Source organism: Spea bombifrons, chromosome 7 (assembly GCF_027358695.1).
Source record: "Spea bombifrons isolate aSpeBom1 chromosome 7, aSpeBom1.2.pri, whole genome shotgun sequence".
Classification (NCBI taxonomy): domain Eukaryota; kingdom Metazoa; phylum Chordata; class Amphibia; order Anura; family Pelobatidae; genus Spea; species Spea bombifrons.
This window is the reverse complement of record NC_071093.1, coordinates 35,385,712-35,406,135: the sequence shown is the minus strand read 5'-3', so window position 1 is coordinate 35,406,135 and position 20,424 is coordinate 35,385,712. Positions and strand designations below refer to the sequence as shown.

The following is a 20,424-nucleotide window of genomic DNA, read 5'->3' as shown; positions in this document are numbered from 1 at the left end:
ACAAAAACAAAAAAAAAAACAGAACAACCCCGGTTATTCCACTAAATTATTAAACATCAAATCCCAAATGAAAATGTAGCGACAAGGCTGACCACTATAAAGCTATCTTTCTGTGTTCCTCCCTGCTCCACGGTCCGTCCGTGTAAGACATGGAGATGGTCAGAGCAGCAGACAAAGCTAGTGTTTGTAAACAATGGATTTGTCATGTGAACTCGATTGGTCACCACAGTGATCATGTGATCGGAGGAGAAAAGTTCAGTCCCCCATGGACTGCCTGCGTTGTCAGGCATTTCTCCGTAGTGGGAAACACAGACCACCATGTGCCGAGGTGAGGTTTAGACACGATGTTTTATTGCTTAGAAGTGGATACATTTATAACCTATTTTTGATCTCTCAATTTTTTATTTTTTTAAGGCAGCTGGTTGGAGGAAATATTTTCGGAGCCCATATTTATGCCAAACCAAAAGGTGACGTTAACATGGCCGCCCCACAGAACTACCATTTACTTAGACCAAGGATTCCGTGGTGTTGATACACCCAGATGTCTTATTTTGCGTCTGTTTTGCAAACTAATGTCATATTGGCTGGGAAAAAATCACCCAGTCCTGACTTCATCTGGGAACATAAGACAAGGTCATGTTAACTAAAGGATTCCCATCATTTGATCCCTTACGTCTACTAAGTTCTTCAAACTGATTGTTCCCAGACAAGTTTCTTGTGAGGGCACGTGGGAGGAAACATCTGCTGTGTTTGGAGGGCCTGGAGTAACATTCTAAGTGACACAACTGTGTACTGAACTCCAGGCAAAAGCCTTTTGGCAAATAGATTTAATTTAATATCTTCAAACACTTTAATTTCACTTAATGGGCTTATGCACCATTGTTTGCCTCGGAGGAAAATAAATCAGCTCTCATTTGCAGATTGGAGTTATTTATTTCTACTTTGGGGAAAAATATCTTGCTTACAGATTTTTGTCTTGAAAGACTAATGATTTCTGAGGCCTGTGAACTGGTGGTAATTAGTTCTGATTTATGTCCAAGGATTGCATACTTGACTTTTGAGCTAGAATGTTTGATAACAGCAAGTATAAGCAAAGCAAATTTTGTTAAAACAAGGCACTAAGGTGTCAGGAGCCAAAAGGTTTTAACGTCTGTTCCCCAGTATCGGGTCATTAATATGTTTGCCAACTACTTACTGGCTGGGTTGAACCTTGGAGGAATTGAGTCAGGTTTTTTCCAACTTCAGTTATGGACCACCATTTTTAGGATCATTTAAACAGCCAGTCTTGTCATCCATCAACAGTTCACTCCACCATTGCTGAATGAGTTATCAACGCACCTGGTAATGCTGGTCGGAGCTCTCGCTCTTCTGAAGGGGGCAGCTTTGCAAGTGGACAGGGCTAAGCATGTGAGGAATGGTTAATTGGGCAAGGGGACAGGGCTAAGCATGTGAGGAATGGTTAATCGGGCAAGGGGACAGGGCTGCTGTGACAAGGACAACCACCAGAGAGCATTACTTTGGGTGGAAGTAGAGGGGAAAACACCACCCTCCTTCCCTGAGAAAGAAGAGCGTAGTCCAGAGCAAAACCCAGCTGTAATATGCAAAGCTCCCACTATCTGGCCTGACACACATATGATTACTAGAAACTATAAATAAGGTTTTAGCAAGGCTGCTTCCACTATATAAGCACTAGATGTCTTCTTGGTGCTGAGATGGCCGCAGAGGCCTCCATGAAGTTTTCCTATGCAGTCCGGAGGCTTAGTTTGCTGGCGACGTGCTTCAAAACAACTCAACTTCCATTAATTATGTGTAATTTTTTTCCCTTTTTACTGGACACTTCTACCTTCTCCACCCTTTTGCAAAGTAAAACTATTGATATTAGTTTTTAAAATTGAGAAACCAAAGATACATAAGCGAGCGAACGCATTCATAGAATAAGACAAAGTGTCATCTAAGCTGTTACTTTATATCATTGTGTAATTTATTAGATTTAGGCAGAATTTTTATTTTACGTCTCTGCGTTGCTCTTCTCGTCTTCTTGATCCTTCTCGACAGGTTTTTGTTTCCACCCCGATTTATAGCGCTGAACAATAGTGGGCAGTGATATCACTGGTGAACCTGGGGGGGTCTGAAGAGATCGTGAAATATTACATTGTCAAAGCCATATAGTCACACCTGAAATATATATTTAACTAGCAAGTGTATAGATGACGTGACAGGCTTTAACTTAGCTTTTTTAAACTATTTTGTTAATTGGAAAGAATAAAGCATTATATTTTGTATGAATGTGCTGTCATTGGAAACTAAATGCTTGTTAAATACTGTGCACTCACTCCAATCTATACGTGTGTTATATTGTAGACTACACTATAGCTGCTGTTAAGCACTGTTTATGTAGACTTGCAATGAGTGGGATGAAGATTATGTACCAACTGATGGGTTTAGAGTGAAGCTAACCTATACAATCGCTGTTAGACTTGTCCAAGTCCTTTTATCACTTGGGTAAAACACATATGAGTCTTGTTTTAAGCAAACATTGGCCATATGATGGCTTGCGTAACATGAAAGCAATGTCCCCTCCTCCAAACTCTGTTGAGAAGGGGTACCAACGCGTTCGTCTATTCTGCATTCATGTAATCTGCCATAGCTTTGATGTTTAATTTTGCTTTTTTTTCTCCATTTTTCATTTAAAAAAAAATAAATGATGGGATTCTTTTTTTAATAGTACCGTCAGGGTTAACAAAAGGGTTGTTTGCTTTTGGCTTGTCGGTTATTTTTTTTTTCAAACTACTTATAGCTGCCCTGCCCTTATGAACACATGCAATGTTTTTTTTTTTTTGTTTTGTTTTTTTTTTTAAATATACCTTTCTGTAACTTATTCACAACGCCGCACTGCTGTTTAGTTACGGAGTGATCTGTCATATTATAGAATATGTATGTATGTAAAGCATTTGTGTATAGGTGAGCCTGTGCCTCTATGAAGCAGCCAGGGGGCGTAGGCAACGCATGGGGTCTACAAACCTCCTTCTGATCAACCCTGTCTTTCAGTTTTAATGAATGTTAAGCATTCAGAATGTGTTTTTCTTTAGCTTGTTTTCTTTAGCTCCATAAACCTACACACATGCAGAATGCTCCGAATGTTTCTGATGCCTACCAAAGTGAAGGAATTTATCGAGAAACAATGTTGCTGTAACCTATTTCTGTGAAAATTCCAAATTGTATTTATATGCTGTGTATTTATTATTCTGTATAAGTTTAAATTTACGCTGTTGCCTTGGTAGTGTGTGAAGCGTTGACAGATGTATAGAAATACATCGCACAAGTATATTTGAAACAGAAACCATGTAGATGCGGATGTAAATGAATTAGCTTCAATCAGGAATACAGAATGTGCCTGAAGATATATATAGGAGGGAGCGGTTATTCTATAAACCTTTACTCGTTATGATGCCTTTGCTTGCAATCCTGTTTTCATAGTCTCCTCCGTTTGTTCCATAAACCTGTAATAAAAACTTTCTGGAAAAAATATAACTTTCTTTTGGCGTGGGGCTAGCAATCAGTCTTGGAATACATACTTATAAGAAGCCTTGTGTTTGATCAAATGGCTAGGGACTGGGGTGGAAGGGATAATGCTACTAATGATGTTGGTGGCTGATCGGCTTCTCCTGTACCAAAGAACCCAATTTATTTTAAAAAAAGATTCAAATATATCTATATCTCTCAGTGAGAGAGATGACTATTGGACTATTGGAGTCATAACTCGCAAAGTGTGGGTGCGCACAATGGGTTGATTTGTGTTGTTTAGAATAATTCAGAATATAACGTCTATCGTATGTCTAGTCGGCATGATGTTATGTACCGCCGCCGGTACTTACATTGTAAGTGATTAATGTTGCAAATACACAGATAACACGCAGCATTCTCTATCAACCCCTTTGCTGTTTGGTTGGAACTGTATTCCCAGCAGCCTTATACATATACTACATTTTTTAACCCCTTTGTACGGGCTCAAAATGCATTGTTTTCAATGGGTTTAGGGACCGCCCATTGTCCTTAAGGGGTTAAGCAAAATATCGAGATTGTATACATAATAAGGTATAGGAAGGGGAAAGGCCAAGTCATTGGGGGTTTTATTAGTGACACTTCAGCCTACTGCAGGATGGGTTATGACTTGTATTTCACGTCTGGCCGTTAAAGTCTTTTACTGCAGTTCTTCAGCAGATTGTTTGCTTCCCGATTAAACATCTGATTTTCGGTTCCCCAAATAAGTCATAACTTTTTAATTTGAAAAAAGTTTAGCCGTGTGTGCGTTTCTTTCAGAATAGGCGATCCTATATGCCACCACCATAAATGTAGTTACTTGTATGAGCCTTGTGTATTTTTATGTAGCAGTTGCCTAGCGACACAAAAAACTTTGAAAACTGCAGGAGTCAAGAACACGATTTGGATCAGAAAGTGAATGCTAGCGATAGTCTGACAGGAGTGCAGCACTCAAACAGGGTTTAGGGTGTCTGCCTTCAAAAGATCTTCCATAACTTTACTGGTGTTTTTGACGTTGCCGTGAAAGCTCGGCTCGGATCACCACAGTAATATGTGGCAGCTTCGACATGGAATGTCAGCATACAAGCCGGGTACATAAGTCACCGCTCAAAAAACGTTCTCCGCTCTGCAACCACAAAATGTAAAGTCTTTTTTTTTCTAGTCCCCCTTTTCCTCTGTAAATTGCTCTACATGACATTGACACTACGGTTATTTGTGAGCCCCCCCACCCGGTTTTGCTCACCTATCATGCGGATGGGAGAAGCTCGTACCTTAGTTGCTGTTCTGGCACGGTAGATCCTGTCTGGGGAGTCATGGAGAAGATCAGTAACGCCAACACGTGCCGGCAGCTTTCTTTATTTGTTGCCTGATTTTTAGGGCAGGTGGCTGGTGTTTTTCTATATAAACTCAATGCGCATCGTGTTCCTGTGCCGGCCATTTTCACTGCTCTAGTAAACCCATCTGGGGCTGTTTTGACTGCAATACTTCAGCGATCTCACGCTCTCCTTAGCACAGCGGGGACGTGCCCAGAGTATTTGGCACCCGGGCCGATCGTATCAAAAAAAGGAACTTTTGCATGAATATTTATTGCACAAATTTGTCCCAGCATTTATTCTTGTGATCTAGTGGGCTGTTTTTATGAGTGGACTCACAATGACACTCTCCAGAGTCCAGCTTGCTTGCGGTGCGCTTGCAGGACATGCTGAGCGCCGGTATGTGACGTCTGCGCTCCGTGCGCTACCCAGGATGCTCCGCGCTCGCTCCTCTGCCACACTGACTCCGTTCTTGTTAATAGCGAGTAAATGGCCGTTACCTATGTGCGGAAGTATTTAATGTCAATTTTATCAATCTTTATGTTAGCACAGTGTCGCCTTATAATTTGTTCTTCCACATGCAGACAGATTCATCAGAATCTTATTGTACAGCGCTGCAGAATATGATGCCGCTATATAAAACAATAAGTAATCCTCTCTGCGCGTTTGCTCGGTTTCCTTACCCTTCAGCTATTTGCCTTGCAGTCGTTGTGATTCATCAGACGCCTGTCCTGCTCCGTAGTGCACATTCATACATTCTCACCACCAGCACTGGATCAAACCGGAATTCCACGGTACAGTTGGCATTCCGTTGATTTCATTTTCGGTGCTTACCTGACAGTGATTACCTGCTTCTAGGTTAGAGAGGAGGGAGCGGTACTCTACAGCTCTATCACAACTATTGTCTTCTATCACCAGTGCCGAGAGTCCATTCCCTTGAAGAATAAGTCTTCTTGTTCTTGTACTTCTGTTCCTGTTAAGTAAGCTTTTGTATTTTGTTAACTGTTTGCATATGTGTATCCCTTCCCACCTCTTATTTTTTCCTCTTGTAAAAGGAAAAGTCTGACTTAATAATTGGGTAGAATTATTATGGACAGGGCTGGATTTACATCACAGGCAGCATAAGACTAGTGATTCCGCCTCCTCTCCCCTAAAAATAGAAGGAAATTGGCGGAAGCTGTGGAGACATATACAAGACTGGGGGCATCAACAGACCCTTCACCCTCCGTCATCCATAGTGGTCCTAGAACAGAAGTGCTGTATACACCTGCCTTACAGAGAATGCAGTGTCTGATGATGGGCATATTATCATTCATACACTTGCATAGGTACCGTCGGATTATGTGTAATTATGATAACAGAAAGATAAAAGGGGCAAGGCGGTGTGATATATATACAGTATATATGATTTGCACACATACTATATTCTAAAGTAACCCTTCTGGCTACAGATCACAATAATCCCTTAATTGAAGGAGTTGGGATTTCCAGGAATGTCCTATTTATTTTCTAAGAGTTCTTTTTAATTTTTCCCTTAGCATGTGCATTTATCTCTTTCATGTACACATAGTTTACTACAGATGTATCTGCGTTATAAAAAGTGCCACATGGCCACATCAATAAGTTATTAATCCCATCTGTCATGCGGCTCCTGTTTGCCTGGACAGTCTTTACTTACAGTTTTGTGCCCCCCATTATCAGGCGCAGGTGACCGATACGCAATTCAGGCACTTGCTAAAGAGTCAGGTGGCTCACGTGCCTTTGGATGTCTTGGGAATGGGGAGACAGTTATCGCTGGGTGTATCAGAGTAGTGGTGGGCAGTCTGTTGTGAGTTAAGACTTGAGCCTCCATGGTTTGCTGTCCTACTTGGCTACACATTGCAAAGCCCGGGAAAGATTTTCCTCCAGCATGCCTCCTAACAGGTCAGGTACTCAAAACAAGATGTGTTTCATCAGAGGGGATACTCCGATCTCCCCAACCAGCCCACAATCCCTACAGACCTCCGTGTAACAGTGCCCCAAAAAATCAGGACCTGACAAACTAGGTATGTGCCCAAGGCTCAGTGGTTCTTTGGGGTGCTGAGGTGTAAAAAGAGGGTCTATGCATTAGGACTGCCCAGTCCATAAAGTGCTGGGGCTAAGAAAAGGACTAAGAGGGAATCTTACATCAATACCCCCATCAGCGCTTTGATTCTCTTGTAGGTTATAGTGTGTATGTGAATTTAATGTGTGTCACAAATGTTTAAAACACTAAGTCCAAGACTAAACTCACAATAAAGTTATGAAGTCTTGTAAAGAACAGCCTGTTGTGATAAACTGTGCCTGTTTCACATCGTTTGAGCGTTCAAGAATTGTGTATCCTCAGGCATAGTTTTTACCCCACAGTAGGCGGGACTCTTCGGGTTCTCGTCTCCACGAGCTGTCTGGGGTTAGTAAGATCGAGCAGTGTTTGTTTGGATTTGGACTGAAGTGCTATGGGAAATGAAAGAAGAAGTCTTTGCTGCATAGAGGGAGACACGGACTATATGTACAGTAAGATCTTACTTTTTATACATGCCTTCAGCCACAGAGCGTTAGTGAGAACACACCTACAAGTATAGTAAATCCATTTAAATGTAGGCGAAAGGGAGATCGCTGTGCGTCTGCCGGCAAGGGAACAGCCTATGTGTTCTACACACTACACACACATATATATATATCATCCACATTTCTTAAGTACTTTTGTTTGTTTTGTTTTTTTTCGTGAACCACTTTGTTCCTGTAAATATTTAACTTTTTAAGTAATCTGCGTTCTATATTTTCAGAAAAACTGGATTTTTGGGGGGTTTTTTTGCTCAGATATTTGAAATATGCATTGACAGTTGTTGCTTGTTTTTGTTGTTATGTCTTATCCTTATACCCAGATCACCTTTCTCAAAGGTTTGCATTTTCGTATGTATGTTATACTTGTATATAAGTATGTGTGTCTGTTTATTCTTGTTATGTGTATATATATATAGAACTTGTATCTTGTTTTTCCCAACTTGATTTACCGTATTTAACGTGTGCTTTTCCGCAGAACGTTTCATTTTTTTATTTGTATGTTGCGTACATGAATGTGCCATCTGTAAGGAGGCATTGTGCGCATGTGTTTACAATTGCCTTTCAGTTTAAAGCGTGATTCCTTGTTGTTCCTTAGATTTGGGCTCCTGCTGACAGCATTGATAAGGGAACATGCTTCGCATTCCAGGGCTGCAGAGACTTGCAGAAGGGCCGTGCTTTGTTTAGATGTTTTAATTACCCAAAGTCTTAGATGCCTTGCGCTGATAATTGTCACTTGTGGCAGTGCTGGAGACTTTGTGAAAAGGAACACCAGGGTCTGCGAATGTAAACATTGCAGCCCTTCCCTGCAGCGCGGTGGCCTGGAAGCCATAGTATTATGTTATGGATATATACGCCTTAAAATGTTACTTTCATAATGAGCCGTTATTTCCAGGCTACCGTCTATACTTTTACTCGTATAGCACCAGCTGATTCTGTAGAGCAGTACAGTAAGTTATATGATGGGTTCCGACGATAGGCGGACAGAAAGCGCAGAGGCTCCTGCTCGGTACCGCGGATGTAGGAACCGGATACCGCACCAGGTGCTTTTTGTTTTGCAGCCAGCGTAGTTCATGTAGAGATATTTGATTAAACCCGTTCGGACACATCAGGATGCTTTGTGCTGTCATTCGTTTCATGTTGCATTACATCCGTCTGACATCATGTGACGTCTTGATTTAAAGTAATCCTGCAGATACGGCGGGGTTCTGGTTCAGGTCTGATCTTTATCTGTACTATAATCTGTGTATGTATATATCATTTGTTTTGATCTCCTTTTCTTACAGTATTTTTTATACTTGTTTTAGGAACAAGTCAATATACTGCAGTCCTGATAATAATCTCAAAACAGGAAACTAACATTATAAGTATAACCAACTAGATGAATACCAAATAACTTAAAAACATATCAATATCCTGAAAACAAAGATAATAGAGTAACAGCGATATAACGAAAACACCCACATATTAACAGGACTGTTTACTGTAACTGAGGCCGGGCCCACATTTTAGGAAGAACATTTTATATGGCTTTTTATATAATTTATTTTAATGAAAATGTTTCTTTTTTTTAAAAGCAAGTTGGCGTCCATTTTGCACTCCAGTGTATTTTTACCTGGTATCAACCTGGTGCATGCATTTAAAAATATATATATATTTTTATTAAAAATGAGATTTTGGTCTGGTTTAGGAACTTCCCTGGTTGCCTCAACTGAAACCAAGACATAGAAGGTGTCCATTCTGTATCACTATAGACACCTATTTCAAACTCCAAATCATCTATATTATATTATTATATGCAGCCACTGATGTGTCCCTTTATCAATGCTAAAGCAATACTCGGGCGAGTTATATTTCCAGTATTTGTTCCTTCTCCTGAATATATGTGTGTGTGTATGTATATATATGTGTATATATATATATATATATATATATATATATATATATATATATATATATATATATATATATATCTATATATATATATATATACATATATATATATATATATATATATATATATACATACATACATACATACATACATACATATACCGTATTTGCTCGATTATAAGACGACCCTGATTATAAGACGACCCCCCCAAATCTTAATATTAATTTAGGAAAAAAAGAAAAAGCCTGAATATAAGACGACCCTATAGGAAACAAGTTTTACCAGTAAATGTTAATTCATGTAAACTATTTTTTTTAATAAAAGCTATGATTGAGAAAAAATATTTTGGTTTTATTTCCTTCTATTTTCCAACCTGCCCCCCAGTTATGCACATCTGCCCCAGAAATGCCTTATACCCCCTATATGCCACTGTGCCCCATGATATGCCTTTTAACCCTCTAAATGCCACTGTGCCCCATGATATGCCTTTTAACCCTATATGCCACTGTGCCCCATGATATGCCTTTTGACCCCCTATGTGCCACTCTGCCTCCAGAAATGCCTTATACCCCTATATGCCACTCTGGCATTTAGAGGGTTAAAAGGCATATTATGGGGAAGAGTGGCATATAGGGAGGTTTAAGGCATTTCAGGAGGCATAGTGGCGTATAGAGGGTCAAAAAGGCATTTCTGGAGGCAGAGTGGCATTAAGGGGGTTAAAAGGCATTTCACAGAGCACCCTGCCTCCAGAAATGCCTTATGCCCCCCATTTAACACTCAGCCCCCCCCCCACTTACCGGTACTTCTGAGTCTCTTGTCATGTAGCTGGGGCAGTGTGTAGACTCACGCTGCAGCCGGAATGAGGTGTGGCTATCAGCGGGGGTTGTCTGCGTGCATCTCGCAGTCCTTCCCCGGCTGTCAGAGATCAGAGTTCCCCGCGCCGGTGCTGCATCGGTGCGGGGAACTCTGATCTCTGACAGCCGGGGAAGGTCTGCGCGATGCACGCAGACAACCCCCCCCGCTGCTAGCCACACCTCCGTCCGGCTGCAGCGGAAGTTGTCTACGAGAATCGCGTAGACATCTTCACGCTGCCCCAGCTGCACAGCGGGGACTCGGAAGTACCGGTAAGTGGGGCAGGGGGGGAAGAGACAGGAGGATCCAGGTCCCCTGCAGCAGCGGGAGATCTGGATCTTAGTCGTCTCATAGTCAGACCTATTTGAGGTCTGATTATAAGATGACCCCGATTATAAGACGAGGGGTATTTTTCAGAGCATTTGCTCTGAAAAAAACCTTGTCTTATAATCGAGCAAATACGGTACATATATATACATAAAGTGTCCCAGGTAATCAAGATTTAAGATTATACCCACAATATATATATATATATATATATATAAATAATTCATTTTAAATAGCCAACTAAAGCTTATAATATGAAATAGGATGAAAGGTGAGCCGAGTCCATTCATTTCGGACACTCAGTGGTCAAAAAAAGACTTGTCGATCCATCATGGCCCGTGTGTAACGTTACAGAATAACACGTATAATCACCCAAAATACTCTATTAGCCTCTCTGTAATGTTACATAATCTTCTCCAGGTTTTTGTATTATTCATTCTGTTTTTTTTTTTAATTTTATTTCCCATCTTAGAAAATATTTTCCCACGGAGATGAGAATGTGGGGGTGTGTATAAGCAAACGAGTAGAAAAAAAGAAACGCATCAGATAAAACCGTTTATAATAACAGTAGCAGACGGAGGTCTGCAATCCATGATCGTACCCTCTTGGAACATCCATCACCAGATATGTACAGAGAACTTGGGCGTTATCAGCCTGTCCTGTCCATTTACTGTCATCCATCATTCCATCAAAAAATAAATAAACCTGGACTGGTACTAAGGAAAAATGGTGCCCATTCTTACCCACGGTGATCGTAACCTAAAACTAGAGCGTCAGAAGCTTAGATGTAATGTAAGGAAGTTCTTCAGTTTTGGGTTACTGAGAAGGTGGTGTTTAAGTGGAACAGCTCCCCTGCAGAAGTGGTAGATACTAAAACAGATAACCAATGTAGACATTCATTGCATAGGGTTTGCAGGACAAAAAGGGGGGACTTGATGAAGCGAATGTTTCTTATCCCCAACCAAATTCAATGTTTCTATCTCATATAGTTTTACATTTGTCATCCTCCCCCATATCCTCTTACAACAGGAAGTTGTATATTATGCCCCTAAAGTACCTTATAGACTCTTAAAGGGACTCTGTCACAGTCCGCTTACAGTGTGTGTGTGTGTGTGTATATACAGTATATATATATATATATGTGTGTGTCTGTGTATATATGTATATGTGTGTAATGTAATATATATAATATAAATGGGTGTGTGTATATGAGAGAGTTTTGAATTTGTTTTGGCCCGTATTACGACCTCACCATGAGTCACTTTGTTAAAGACGGTGGAAAGTAAAGTGGAATTCATGGTGATCTTTCTTTAGCAATAAACCTTTAGTAGATAAAAATGTTGGCAAAGCTAATTTCTCACAAGGTCTGGGAGAAGCCCGGTATCTGCTTCAGTGGGTCGTGTTAAGCCTGTGGTGGCTCCCGATGTAAATAAACAAAACCGTAAGACTTTTACATAACAATGAAGCCAAATATACAACAATAATAAAAACAAATGTTAATGGCAACTCAGATAATGTACTCCCATTTTGACTGTCTGTATTTGGGCGTCATAGAGCTCCCTCTCTTAAAGGAACAGTTTAGTCCCAGAGATTGTATTTTTGTTTAATGCAGATCAGTGCAATGATCATTCTTGTTATTAATAATGAGATATCTCGTTAGTCTTCACCTGGCTTCCTCTATTGAAACCTGGAAGCATTAGTATCTTGCACATGCTCAGTAGAACTCACGTTGAAGTCACTGAAGCAGTAGCCAATCACAATCATGCTAGCAAAACATCACTGTTTATCTAGAATACATGTGATAGGCTTCTCCTCTGCTTATCCCATTGACAAGAATGGGAGTTCCACTGAGCATGTGCAAGAAGCATACTGCAGTATGCTCCCTGCTTTCAGTAGCGGCAATTGGGGGAGGAGTTAAACGAGACAGAATAACTAAAGAGTGCTGGCTTCTATGTGCATGCATTAAGATGCACCGGAGTCGATGCCCGATGGTCTCTAATACACGTTTAATATAAAAATAGGGCTGAGGCTTCTTTAGGAAGATACAACAAGCATGGACACAAGCAAACAAAACAGCCTTTTGTAAACACACAGCTCATCAACACATCATACGTTCTGCCTGCGTGTGGACCGTGGTGCATTTCTAAATGTTACAAAATAACCCTTTCATTCTGAAGACACTGGTGTTTCTATTTGATGTACCTTTTCTGAGAGGAACCTCTTCCTGGTGTAGTAGAACTCAGATGGGGAACGTAAAAGACTTTTTATTTGGTTTTATTTGGAATCAACAACTGAAATCTATGTTAGACCGACGTTTTATTTGTTTTAACAACTGCTAACCTTGGCGTGGCCCTCTTGAGTCACAGTTTTTAAGGAGCTCGCTTATTAAGGCCCTATATTTAACCCTTTAGTAGCTGTGTGTTGCAGATGGCTCCTTGCATTCAAATGGTTAATTAATAGGAGTTCTGGGGGTTTTGAGAATTTGACATTGGAGGCTCGGTTCTTCTAATTCATTCGAAAGGGGCGTATGTTGCAATACACTTCCTTTCTGTAAAGTTTCACGCAAGACTGTGCTGCCAAAACACTTTCATGATTAGTTGATGTCTCTGCATCAGCTTCTTTTTTTTTGTCTTCCTGTCGTGTGCGGTAAGTGCTCAGCGTACATGATGTTTCTTTTTTCACCTAATTTGTGTCAATTTTGTTGTTCTGTTTTACTTTTGTTACACTTGCAATTTATTTGTAAGACTTTGATCCGGGCGTTACCTTTGTTTCCCTGGGTTATATTGGCAGGTAATACATATGTGTACCCATTGTACAGCACTGCGGAGTATGATGGCGCTATATATTTATAATATGTGCCTGTGTGTAGTGGTGCACCGTCGTACTGTAGGTTTGCTCTCTATACGCAAACTACTGTATCTTGGATAAATTGTCTAAATGTATGTTTAAAAAGTTTTAACTGAAAAGTTACAGGAAAAAAGGAGTATGAATGCTTTGTGTTAAAGGTGCAGTCGAGCGCTTTAATGTATATGATGTCTGAGTGACACTCCCTCCACAGGAGAATACATATGAAAGCGCTCTGTGAGTACTGGACAGATCCGTGCCCGGAGCCAGGGCTGGGACTCGGTAAATCGTTCAGCTGAACACATCTCCTGCAGTACAGATAGCTGGGGGTTGGCAAAGGGGCAAAAGCATATATGAAGTTCTGCAGAATACCCCCCCATGCATTAAATTGCGTATGATGGCTGGAGTATCCCTTTAAAGGTGTTTTTTGTGTGTAAATGCATAGAAGGATTCAAGAAATCCCTCTACTCTTTGCTTTGCAGGAGATACATTCCATTAAATGTATCTCCGGCTTAGCAGTGTACATGCGCAAGTACTCTCTGCCAGCCTGCTCATGTTCTTATTTATTTCAGTGAAATTGCTTGGGGGGGATTGCAAATGGCAATCCCCCCCAGGCAGGGGTAGGTTGGCCTCTCCCTGAGCTTAGAAATAATATATTTACGAAGTTCTGCAGCAGCCATTCGTCGCTGGCAAGGCTCTTTGGGTTGGGGCAGTAGACGGTCCTTTTAACATTCCTTGAGGACAAGATAATCGCTGAAGGCCACTTCGTAACTGGATTCCATGATGCAAAACACCCAAAGTACTTACTTGTCAATTTGAATATGAAGTTGTGTTGAGTTTATGCATTGTGTGTGAATTTGCTGTGTTGCAAGCAGCCCGTCTTCACTTACGGAATGAAATTAACGTATGAATTTCGTTCTGGATGAAGGATTTCATAGATAGGATCTAGATGATCAGAAGTAGCCATTTATTGCCTTTTCTGCCAAGATTGCTAACTAGATCAATTGGTGATTTTGGGCCAAAAATTTCACGCACAGCTGCTTTGTATCATTTTGTGCATTCTTTATATATAGATATAATTATATATAATGTTAAATTCTTGCATAGGTAGTGGCTGAGATTCCACTAGCCGTCACTGCTAGTCCAAAGCAGGTAAATCTAGTTTGATTCCGGTGTTCTATTTTTGTAACCTTAGGCCAGACACTTTATCTCCATGTGCCTTAAAATGACATGAAATGCACTTAAAGGGACACTGTAGCCATCACAGGCACCTTAGTGCGTACAATACTGTGCGAGCCCTTTAAATGTTTTGTGTTTTCCAAATGGAACATTGTGCAGAATCCCCACATATGCATTTGCTATATTCCACGTATATCCATACATCCCTCAGTGCACGGGGTGCTTTTATATGCATTCTTCTATAAGCAGGGGCTCAGGTACATTAAACTGTCCCTTTAAGCTGTGAATAGAATCTTGAAGGGAAATAAAAGGCATTGTTTTAGCTATCAGTACTTCTAAATGATTCCATACCTTTTTAATACATGCTGTTAATTCCAAATTATACTTTGAATAAATGCACTGAAAAAAAATAAAAAAAATATATTCATGTTAATGCATTTTTGGAAGTGCGCTAGATGTACAGATTTTAATATGTTTTATGTTTTTTTCTTTAAGCGCTGCATATTGCGGGTCTGTGTAAGAGTTAACATGTTGGGCTTTTATTTTTATTACACAGGAAGTTGTGTTTAACGATATAACGCAACATGTTTGTCGCTTTGCTAATCATACCGCAAGCAGCACTTCCTATGTGTTTAGACCCAGCAGAGGGCTGCTGGGCTTCTGATTAACTCGGGAGTCCGCGCTGCTCAGATGTGATCATTATTCTGTGAACACAGTAACACAAAACTCAAAGGAAGTCAGGGCTGCGGGTGGGTGGAGATCTGCTGTAGAAAGGGGTTGGCTTCGGCTCGGCTGGATCTGCTTCCCTGTCTGGGGGAATCTAGTGTATGAACAAGCCTGATTTGAAAGGGAGCGCTCATCATGGCTTTTCTCACCGGCTCAGATGTGTAATTGTCGGTGTACCGGAGAAGGATTTGTGTCGGGCTTCTTGCTGTTCGTTTGCCTCCCGAAACCTTTTGTCCGTGTTGGATATTTGTAAAGGAATCTCACCATGATCGATAGCAGCAAGAAACAGCAGCAGTGCTTTGCTGAGATTATACCTGCCGGGGATTTTGATCCGCTGAAAGACAAGGAATGTCTCGATCCAAACAACCAGAAAAGTCTGAAGGAAGGTCAGTAGGCTTGCGGCGTGGGGGAAATGCGTTGCGATGCAGACATGATCTCAGCATGTTCAGATGAGTGCAGTCCCGATGTGTCTGCAGTATCTGCATTCACAACACCATACATCTGTTTTCTGCATTAAGCGTGTTAAATTGACCGGCCTGTCTGTGCGTATATCTCCGGCCTCCTGTCGCTGTACAGTATCACAGGACCTGCACACACCCAGAGAAATAGCATGCGTACTTAAGATGATTAAGGATTTTCCTTTGATGTGTTGTAATGGATGCACAAGGAGTTTGAATTGATTTGCATTTTGGCCATGCTGTTGCTGCTCCCAGCGCCAGCCCCTCCGTTAGTCTCAGACACAGCCTTTTCTGCCACTGACAAAGGAAAGCTTCCCCTGACTTCCCCTCATCAGCATTTTACATTCACCAACTTCAGCACTCTTTCATTAGTTTCCATTTGTAGCTCCCAGGTACGCCAAGCACAACAATGTGTCGAAACGTGGCCATCCCTTTAAAACGTATCGCGTCCGCGCGATTTAATAAAGAATAGACGTAATGTACCCAGATTAATTTGCTATTATTTGTATATACATATGCAAGCACTGTCTATCGTTAACAAGAAGGAAACAGGAACTTAACCCACTTGTGTGTCATGTTCTAAGGGTTAATTTTATAGCCCGTTTTGGGGAATTTAGATATTCTGATTAAGTAGGGATATTTTACATAAGAATTTGAGAAAGAAGCGCATGCACCCCTTCCTTTTTACTAAACAATACTCCTGGATTACATCATCTTCAATTTGTCTTGTGCCGATGGGAATGTATGATCTCACACATACTGCGGCTCAAGGTTTAAAGCGTAAATCATTACCTTTTGCCTGCAGCGGAAGAGACAATAAAACAACTCTACTTAAATCTCATATTTCAGTTTATCGCACCTTTTACATTTTGCTCTGTCTGCGACGCTTTGGGTTTATATGGGTGTATTGTTTTATTTTACGATATATGGAAGTTTGCTGCAGCGTATTAACTCATAACGCTAAAGCTGTGAGGTGTATGAAATATTGTGCATTGATGTTGCACTGAGAGGGTTAAAGAGAATGTGGGTCCTCCTTTTTTATTTTCAATTTGTGGTGTATTAATAATCTTAATTTAAGGCCATACCGTATTATTACCGCAGTGTTGTAGGCTTAGATATTTCCTTTAGCGGGCAGTGCCATGCCTTTACAAACTGCGCAGACCTACGTTGGTACTTGATTCATGGAGCTAGCCAACCAGGGTGACCATGGTGCGGGCCGAGTATGAGGACACGCTTGTCTGCGGCATGGTGGATGATACTAATTGCTATGTACAATGCAGTCATATTATCTGTTCACTGGTTCTTAGTGGTTCTGTGCGAACACCGATGATCCCTATTAAAATCTGTAATACTGGCACATAATGACATGGCAGGACTTTATACCGGGCAACTCAGACCGTGTTCTTGTGCTTAGAAAATGCAGTAAAGTCAGTTACAGCCGTAATCTGGAAACGGGTAAGAGCGATGCCATTGTCTGCTGCCAGGAGCTATGTCCTTTATCCTGAACATTGAGAATTGTTTAGTGGTTTGGGGTAGAACACAATTAGTGTGGCTATGATTCTCCAACATGAAGTACTGGTTGTACAGTGGAATGCATGAACTCATGTTTTATATTACAATACTTCAGATTTGAAGAAATTCCCGTTATGTCGAGACTCAGTATAGACAATAGCCGGCCGGTGATCTGCTGCCGTGTGCAGATTTGTCGTAGACCGCGGCGGCCTTTTCATACCTGGTATAAAACATTATAACACTTTTTTTTGTCCATCTGAAAGTGATACTTTGCATCCAGCGGAAGTGCTGGGAAATCCTTCATACATGAAATGCTCATTAGTGGTATCGCAACACGTGGGAACTGGCCCATGTTGCGCCAGTCAGTGCTCACTTTGGAGTTCTCACAAGAAGAGGTGAAAAAGCCAATTTTATTCTAGGTAAATTCCATCTCTACATACTTAACAGCCTCCTACCTCATCTGCTGGAAGCTATTCAATGTATCTACCTTAGCCAGCCATGTTTATTGATGCTGGTAATTCTTGTATTTTCCCCGATTGCAATTGTGCTGTATAAGTAAAATGTAATAACTTTTTCTCTCTTATCACCTACGTAGCCAGTCCCACATGGTATTGCTCAAACAGTCATTATTTTTTTTGTACTCCGCAACTTATATTATCTTCTCTTATGAAATCTAGGAAGCCGCTTCCCTCTGTGGACCTCTCGTTACTATATCAAAGCCGATTTCTCCTAAACTGTGTTGCCAATACGGTGTTCATAGCTTCTTGTGGTCTATTCTGTTCTCTCAAGAATAGCCCAGAATGAGTTGACAGGTAGATGGTTTGAGCAGAAAAGGGAGGTAATTTGGAGTGATAATAACTAATAACTTTGTAATTTTCTCACATCTCCCGTTGTATCTTCTCCTTCCTTGTGACCTTTATCATAATTACGTTTATAGCACATATGCATACGTATTTATGATAAATATATAATTTCACAAATTGGACATGTGCCTATTGCAGTCTTATATTGTAAGTCATCTTTTTTTATTTTATTTCATGCTCTCCAGGACTACATAGTGTTGGATTTCATTAAGTGGGTATTTGAACTATGCTAGAGAGCGGAGATGCCATAATATTTAATTTTCTTTTTAAATGCTAAAATACGCTTCACATTCTCTCAGCAATTGGAGCCAAAACTGGCTCTAACATTGAGATTGAATGCGTACTATAACAGGGAGAGCTGTGTACCCTTTATGTTGGATCATGAAGTTGGCCGGTATTTCTTATTGTTAGCCCAGAATGTTTAGATCCTGTGTGTTGAGTGCAACCATTGTTACTGGATGTGCTGTTTACGTACTGTGCCAAAGTTTGCCATGTTCTGGTTTCATTCCAGGCAGGAAATCATGTTGAAAAGTATTGTATCTCCAATCTGTTCAGATAGCATTGTCCCTGCATTTGACACTGAGCAGAACCGGCAGCGAGTACAATCCACCATTCCATTTTCTGAACACATAATCACAGTTTGTAACACGTGGTTATCCGCAGAAATGTTTCCATGGCAAAGGCGAAAATCACAGCGATCAGGACATCCTCTCCCCTACCCCTAGCTCTGCTCCTTCGCTGCACCCGTCATCATCATTATTAGTTAATTCCAGTATCTTTTAAAATCCATAATTTTAGACTCGTGCTGAACCCCAAGTAACCTTAGCTAAATCATACTGCAACCTCTGTTGGCTTAAGGCACCTATCGAACGATTGCCAAGTGCTCAAAAACTGAGCCACAGTTAAAAAAATGCTGACTCTGCAAATCGGGTGCATAAAAAAGGGCATTTTCAGCAAAGTTACAAGGGAGTAACATCTGTTTTTTAGCCCTCAAAGAAATGCCTTCTATTTTATGTACGTTCACTTTTTCTTGGGAATTCTTGCTGCTCCTGTTTACAAGGTAATACTTGTGATATCTCTTGAATGTGAATAGCAAAGTAGATAGTAATTTTCTTTACATTTCTCCAGTTAATGAATTGATTCATTATCAATATGTAGGTAGACCAATGGCAGTTTTTTGGTTTTTATTGCAGTCTTCAGATGGCCTTCACTTGTTAAAACATGAATTGAAGTGAGATTATCATTGACTAGCGAGTTCCTCCTGCGGGAATAACCAAGTTGACCCTGTGTAGTTTATATGTAAGATGATCTAGTCCGTTTACTGTACACAATGCTGGTCAGTCAGCCCTACTCACATTAGAGATCTCGCCGTGGCCGGCCTATACCACTTATGCTGGGAGTATTTAAACATGCATGGCATGGGTATAAAGCTATCCTGAATCGAAGGTCAGCCGAGTCTTTACGTCAGTAAAATGGGCAGATGAGATGGCCAAGTGGTTCTGATCTGCGGTCGCATTCTGTTTCATTTTGCATCAATTTATCTACAGCTTATGATCTAACGAATAAAGGGCTCACAGGGACTCCGAGGAAGGGGTTGGATTGTACGATTGTTTCGGTGTGTGGTGACTCACCTCTCACCTGGGCCACCGCGCTTCCTGTTTTCAGGCAGTACTTCCTGTTTATCTCGGTATTGTTGAAATAGAAGCGAGTAGGTTTATTCCGGCTGTCCTTCAAATAGATTTAGAGATTTGAAAGCAAATCAAAGAACGTTTTTTATTTTTATTCCTTTAGAAGCGACAACATGTTTGTAAAAAGGATACCATGAGTATACACAGTAGTTTAAATAGTAGCATTGCAAAACTATTCAGACCCCAATTCCCTTATATTACTGAATTAAAAATGGCACATTATAATTTAATTCTGTTTGTTTTATGTTAAATCTTAAACTCATGTTTCTATGTTTTATTTTGGTAAAGGCTTATAAAGAAAAATACCAGTAATACACGCATTGTCGGGGTGATTTTGTCCAGTTCTCCTCAGCAGATTTGCTCCAGGTTCTTAATGTTGGATGTGTAGCTGGACAGGTGTCTCTCTAGGACATAACGCTTTTGGTCTTGTGGTGGGAATAATGTCTATGGAACTAGTTTTGTTCAGGCTTTGCAGATGAGAAGCACCCCTACGGCATGATGCTACCACCACCGCGCTTCCCTGTAGAGGTGGGGTGTTAAGGCATGGGCAGTGCTAGGTTGGTGCCGCACATGGCTCTTTAACTTTTTGTAATTTCCCAAATTACACCCCTGATTATTAATTAGGCATGCTAGTTATCAAAACACATG

General features: G+C 40.7%; 1 protein-coding gene across 3 annotated transcripts in view; it reads left to right on the top strand.

Annotated features, from left to right (window-relative positions):
* MRTFB (myocardin related transcription factor B) overlaps positions 1-20,424 on the top strand; it is an 89,494-nt gene that overhangs the window by 41,549 nt on the left and 27,521 nt on the right. Inside the window, exon 1 of one of the 3 annotated variants that reach the window (XM_053471555.1) lies at positions 15,349-15,641. The exons of the other annotated variants lie outside the window; for them this stretch is intronic. Coding sequence (XP_053327530.1) covers positions 15,521-15,641 — 121 coding nt within the window. The 5' untranslated portion in view covers positions 15,349-15,520. Of the gene's footprint in view, positions 1-15,348; positions 15,642-20,424 lie in introns of those variants that run through there. 3 annotated transcript variants of the gene reach the window in all.